The sequence below is a fragment of the Bubalus kerabau genome, chromosome 4 (genome assembly GCF_029407905.1).
Source record: "Bubalus kerabau isolate K-KA32 ecotype Philippines breed swamp buffalo chromosome 4, PCC_UOA_SB_1v2, whole genome shotgun sequence".
In the NCBI taxonomy this organism is placed as follows: Eukaryota; Metazoa; Chordata; class Mammalia; order Artiodactyla; family Bovidae; genus Bubalus; species Bubalus kerabau.
This window is the reverse complement of record NC_073627.1, coordinates 73,914,074-73,920,688: the sequence shown is the minus strand read 5'-3', so window position 1 is coordinate 73,920,688 and position 6,615 is coordinate 73,914,074. Positions and strand designations below refer to the sequence as shown.

Sequence of the window (6,615 nt, the reverse complement as noted above, 5' to 3'; positions counted from 1 at the left end):
TGTGCCTTCTGGGAAGAAAAGTGACTTTAAAAATCTTTGGTGCTTTATTATACCGGACCTTGCTTGGAATTCTGAACGCTGAGGGCAACAATAAACTCAGAAGCTAGACTTCATAAGAATGTTCCCTGTGGTATGTGTCTGTATACTTTTAAGCAGTTAGCATCATTCAGAGTCTTAGGAGACTAAAATCGAACATACTTCATGCACTTTTTCTGTTTTAAGAATCTCAAGGCCATGCTTCTTCATATATAATGTGTGACCCCAGGGGTTCAAGTCAAGGGCAGGAGCTCATCAGGTGGTGGTTGAGTTTTCATTCCTCTTATCCAGGAGCATAGCTACAAACCAGGTGGAAGGCCAGCCCGCGTGCCGCAGCCCCGTGTCTCCAGACAGGTCTGCGGGATGGGGAGCAGGCAGCCAGCAAGGGCTAAGAGGAAAACCGGGAACTGAAAATAAGAGGGGAGCAGGGATGAGGGAGTGCAAGGGTGAAAGGTCGCAGAAGAGAAGAAAGCAGAGGTCAAGAGAACAAAGAGAGCGGGAGAGAGGCAACCACACGCTGGACCACAAAACCAGCTGCACTTGCCTTTTTCATTCTGTGTCCCAAAGAGGGTGTGACGGTGTCTGCAGTTTTCTGGGGAAACCCGCGTGTAGAGAGTTGAACCATCACACAGGCAGACACGCCAGGGTGTGTCGGGTCGGGTATAAACACAGGAGGTGACACCAGTTGGTGTGAGCAAGGCTGAAGGTATCTTTTACACTTTATGTAATATTCATTTATTTTATTAATATTATGGCAGTCTCAATCGTGATGAAATTAACCTCATAAACTTAAGAGTCTCATTCTTTTGTTTTGTTTTGTTTAGCGTACTGAGGATCTCTTGATGGTCAGAGGTGAAGAGGAGCCCTCTCCAGGGGATCTGTCCTCAGGGATATGTATCTGACCACCGACTCCCGCTGAGGAACCGCGAGAGGCCTCCTGTGAGAGCTGGGAAGTTAAACTGTGTCCACTGTCACCTCACTGCTTCCAATTTGTAGTCTTGGGGAAGAAGACCTCAAAATACATGGCTGTCACTGCTCAGTGGAAGAGAGAGCATTAAAGCAATTTCCCCATCACCACCAAACCAGACCAAAACAACTCTCTGATTTGGGAATGTAATCATATAAAACCGACTTGGCAAAAATGCGTGGGCTGGCTATGGAACAAAAAGAACTCTCGAATGCCTTTTAATCCTTTAATTAGACTAAGTGAGCACAGTTCATTGTTACTGAAGGAAACCAAGAGCAAATACAGACTGTGAGAGACACACACGTGTGTGTACACATAACGCTGTGCTCACATGAAGGTGAATAAATGTGCCAAAGGACTCAGAGTCCAGTAAGGAGTTTATTTGTGTGTGACAGCCATGATTTGGAACATTGAAAAGTTCTGGGAATAGGATTTGGGAAAACGCGGTGTGGGCGAGATGCGACAGGGGCCAGGCATGTTGGAGGCGGTGCGCACACGGCTCCCTGGGTGAACCCGCCTGACGCCCAGCCAGGGGAGTCTGTCCCGGCAGCGCCCTGACAGCAGAGGAGCTGGGAGGCGCTGCTCCAGAGAACTTATTTGGAACCTTTCTTCTTTTTCTTCTTTTTCACTGGTGTTTTATCTAGCTTACTATCCACTGCTGCCTCAACTTGCTTTGGTCCCTTTTCCTTTTCTTTCCTTTTTTTGGGCTTTGGCGGGGAGTCCTGGTCGTCGAGTGGACCCACGTGACCCTCTCCAGCCTCAGCAGGAGCTCCAGGATTCTCATCCCAGCAAGGGTCCCCCAGCTCACATTCCACTTGGTTTCTCTTCTTCTTGGCCTTAGGTTGGATGTCGTTTTCCACATTTTTATCTTTTGCCTCTTTCTTTCTTTTCTTCCCCCTTTTCCTTTCCACTGGGGTCTCTGAAGCCTCCGGCCCTGCAGCCATGCCTTGAGCTTTGCTCTTCCGCTCCGCCATGCGCCTGGCAAAGTACTCGTGGATGGTGAAGGCACTGGTGGTCGTGGTGGAGGTGTCAGTCTCCTCCGTGGCAGACGGGCTGGGGTGGGCCTGGGGTGGGGAAGAGTGAAAAACGGTTATTTATCAGCTAATTATGTTTCACCACATCTAGGAAGCCTCTGCCCGGAGCCCCACACACTTGCCAGCCCAGAGACCTAGCTAGGGGACCAGGTCTCCTCTTGTTTCCTCTTCCTTGCTGGCCAGAGCTGAGCTGCGCAACACGGAACAAGGTGGCCAGATGCACCGGCTGAGGACTCTACAGGGTGGGAGGCTGGACCGGAAGATGCTAACTTCACAAGGTAGACGGCAAGTCACCCAGACAGAATTCTGAATGAACAGCTCCTGCGCAACAACATGAAAATTGGCAACAAAAGTCCTAGAGGCTCAGAAACAAAGACCCTGAAAGCCTGGAGCTTTGTGGTGTCATCAAGACACCTCCTTCGGCTTGCTGTGGATTCACAGGCTTTTGTGCCCTGACCCACAAGCTTAGAAACCGTGTATATGTAAACCCCAGATGTGCCAACCTGGACCTTGGTGTGTCCAGGGCACCTTCTTTTCCCTCCAAAGGCAAAGCATGGCCCTCTGGCAGCCGCTCGGGGGAGGAGGCGCCAGGGCTGGGAGACGGGAGACGTCCCCTCCCACCCCTCGACTCTGCCATGACCTAGACACTCCTGGCTGTGTCCGTCCTGCTTCTAAATGGAGGAATTACTCACTCATAACCACCAGGATTAACTGCGGTTTACATTTTAATTTTAAATAAATATACTCCCGGTTGTAAAGCTTAAGAAGAGGAAAAAAAAAACCCTAACCTAATAGGTTGGGAGAAAAAATGAAATGCTGGTATCACACCATATAGGTTGTGGCTGGCTGGCAGTAAGGAGGTGAAAAAGTGTGTGTAGAAAAGGAAGCACCTTCGAGTGGAAGAATATAAGGACTGTGTTTTAAGTAAAGTCAGTGTCTGGAATAATTTTGCCCACAGTCTTTTAAAGTAATCAAGCCATTAAGCAACTAAGCTAAACTTAGGTTTTCATAATTACCTGGGTTCTTCCTTCATATTCACTTATTCGCACAGGAAGAGATTGGTTGTCCGACCCTTTCCAGGCTGGGAAACAGTTTTCTAAATAAATCCATTTCCAATTGGAGTCCACAAATTATTCTGAGCTTGGTGGGCAAAACTCTGCTCACGCAGCTAACTTTATTACAACCAACACATATAAGTGAACTACATATTCTCCTGTTACAGCAGCACTCCTGACCCAGCCCAGAGGCCTCCAGCCTGAAGCTTTGGCCGGCTCAGCATTACTGCAGTGGGCAGTGGGGCTTTGAATGGCCATTGGCCTGGATAGCTGTCACCAAAGATACCTTACCAACAACATCAAACTTCCCCGATCAACACAAACCTAATTTTACTCAGGGCTAAAACCACAAAATCATGTAGTCAGTTTTTTAAACTTCAAAAGGGAAAATGTAGAACACCTTTTACAAGGTGGAACAAACCAACTGACCTTTTTAAATGTTATCTATCAGTATTCAATTTTGCCTGGAAGCCCATGAAGTAATTTTGAGGAAAATTTAAAAATAGCTGCACAGAAGCCAAAAACAAGGTCACTTTGTCTTTTGGTTCCTCAAATATTGAAAAAGATCTGAAGTTTTGCAGAACAGGATGAAAAATCTTAAGACTCTCTTGATCCCAGCCAATCCCAGTCTCATAGACAAGAAAGGTCAAGCCTTCCATGAAGTGAGGGCACACAGCACACACAGCAAGCCTGTATGAAGGTGGCCTGTTTACATAAAACAGGGCTCATGTAGCTTCACAGTATTAGAGGAGTTTATCCTATGTGGGCCAACTCCTCTGGAGCGTCTCTGTGTCTTAGACGCTCAAATGCAAGTCATATCCTATGGCTCCTTACCTTGTTCACCCATTTATTAGCTTCTGAATTCCTGCTTTTAACAGTTAAATCACAGGAACTAATTACTGGTATTAATCACACTTTTAGTTACTAGAAAATACAAGATCGTTTTTGAGTCACTTGTTGAATTCAGCGGGCCTTTCTAGTCCCAGAAAATAACTCTGCTCATAATCAACTCCTATGGTGATAAGGGTTTTGATAATTACGGGCCACTGCACACCAAGCTCAGCAGGGCATGGAGACAAGCCTGAGACGTGCCAGCACCCAAATGCTATTGATCCCAAGGAGAGTACGGGCAAGACAATGACTTTCGGGGAGAGCTGGGGAATGCCAGGGGCAGCCTCCCACACTCCAAGAGTGTATGTGATTTAAAAACCATGGAAACAAAGGAGGGACAGGTTGCAAATCTGAATGCTGTAGGAGCAAGGAAGGCCCTGGTCTCATATTTTATGCTTTTACAAATCCAACACCCAATTTTACTGCAGTGATTACAATTCTTGTTTCTATAGTCTCAGCCACAAATGTGAAAAATGTGCACTTCTTCAAGAAAACATACTTTTCATATCTGGTCGCTTCTTCCAAGTAAGTAAGTACTGAGAAACGCACTAGATACTTTTTAGTACTGAAATAGAATCCACTCGCTTCTTCCCAGGTTTCCACTAAACACATAATGCAACCTCAAAAAGTAAATTCTGTAATACCACATGTGACTTACACTACTTCATAAACCTTGAGAATCCCAATTTGCTAGCAGTGTTCTAAAAATGAGTAAAGTAAGTTTACAAATAACTGGAAAACTTCCTGTTCCATACAAAATACTAGCAAGGGAGGTCTGGCTAACTAATGATTTTACCAAATATTTGACTTAACCTCAGGGATTTAGGAAACCTCTTCTTTTAAAATTCCAATTCCTGCTATTAACTAATGGAGGGCCTTAGATAAATCCCATAACTTCTCTGGGTCTCAGTTACTAAGCAAGTCAAATAAGTAGATTAGATTCAACTTGAAAGTCTAAAAGTTACTGAACTCTGAAATGATATTTGGGGCAGCCATTCCTCTGTGACACCGAGAGCAGAGGAGGAGAGTGAGGCAGGACAAGCAAGGAGCAGGATGAGCTCGGCTCAGGGAGGACCAGCACCCCGACTGCCAAATCAAGATGGAGAGGTGCTAGCAATGCACTTACAAGTCTGTGCACAGAAAAATATTTTATACTAACCACCTGTATAAAAATATTTTACACCAACCATCTGCCAGAGAGCAGATCTAGTAATACCACTTAGGGGAGCAGAAGGGGCCAAATACTATTTGCACTGAATAATTTGTAAGAATACATTTAAAAGAATTGACACTATATATTAGAAGCTAAAATCAATAAAAGCAAGAAACTGGGGTTGACTATTAACTGGAATATGAATCTATTTTAAGTTTACTTCCTGGAAATCATTCCAATGTTTCTAAAAAAGGTGGTAAGAAGCTGTAACTTTAAAAATAACAATCCTATTTTGTACTTAAGGTTTTGTTTTTTTTTAATTATTATTATTTATTTATTTATTTGGCCACATCTTGTCTTAGTTGTAGGCTTCCCAGGTGGCGCTAGTGGTAAAGAACCCACCTGCCAACGTAGGTAGACATAAGACATGTGGGTTTAATCCCTGGGTCAGGAAGATCCCCTGGAAGAGGGCATGGCAACCCACTCCAGGATTCTTGCCTGGAGAATCCCATGGACTGAGGAGCCTGGCAGGCTGCAGTCCATAGGGTCGCACAGAGTTGGACACGACTGAAGCAACTTAGCATGCACAGTCTTAATAGAGGCATGCAAAGTGTTAGTTACAGCATGTGGGATCTAGTTCCCTGACCGGGGATCAAACCTGGGCCCCCTGCATTGGGAGTGTGAAATCCCATGGACAGAGGAGACTGGCGGGCTACAGTCCATAGGGTCACCAAGAGTCAGACACAACCGGGCGACTGAGCACACACACATACCACAATCATCTCAGGTGCCTGAAAGATGCCTGTCACCTTTTCTGAAAAGAGGTTGTTCTTTGCTTTTGTTAGGTGCTCTCTCTAGAGGCTGGGCAGCTCAATGCGCCACGTACTCAAAGCTCCCCTGGGTTCCGTGTCCTCCGTGCCACTCAAACATACCTAATCAGATGGAATAACAGCGAAAGGGCCAAATAAAGCGGCTTCTCTTTATTACTCTCAGAAGACTGCTGTTAGTAGCGTTTGAGGCAGGGAAATAGCAGTCTGGATGGAGAATTTAGAGAGACGTCATGGCAGATGCACCTTAAACCTAAAATCTTACCACTTGTGATAAGCTTACAGTGCAGGATGAAGTTGAAAGGCAAAACTTAGCAACCTAGCCTTTCTCATGTGTCACTGCTGATCTTAAGTTACAAGATGACTGAAGCCTTTTGATTTCCATGCCAAGACACAGAGATCAGGGTGTGATAGTAATCCTTCAGTGAGCTTTTCTCACTGAAAGGAAAGGCAGACACCAGAGCTCCAGGGTGATAGACTCTGCAGTGGGGGCATTAGCTCTGAGTGCTGTGGCTTGTGATGAACAGAAGCTCACTTCCGCCCTGGCCTGTCGTCAGCTTGCGCTGGATCAGTCTGGGAAGAGTTAAGAGAGCTTGGCAAGTGAGGAGTTCGAAAGAACACTTGGCATATTTTCTAAGCTTTCCAGCGGGAC

At 45.7% G+C, this 6,615-nt stretch overlaps 1 protein-coding gene across 5 annotated transcripts in view; it reads right to left on the bottom strand.

Annotated features, from left to right (window-relative positions):
* Positions 1–1,215: 1,215 nt before the first annotated feature.
* The window catches only part of PINX1 (PIN2 (TERF1) interacting telomerase inhibitor 1), a 63,049-nt gene continuing 57,649 nt past the window's right edge, over positions 1,216–6,615 (bottom strand). For all 5 annotated transcript variants that reach the window (XM_055577722.1, XM_055577719.1, XM_055577718.1 and 2 more), the window contains one exon: positions 1,216–2,067. In XM_055577722.1, the coding sequence (XP_055433697.1) occupies positions 1,597–2,067 (471 nt within the window). In that variant the 3' untranslated portion in view covers positions 1,216–1,596. The remainder of the gene's footprint in view (positions 2,068–6,615) is intronic.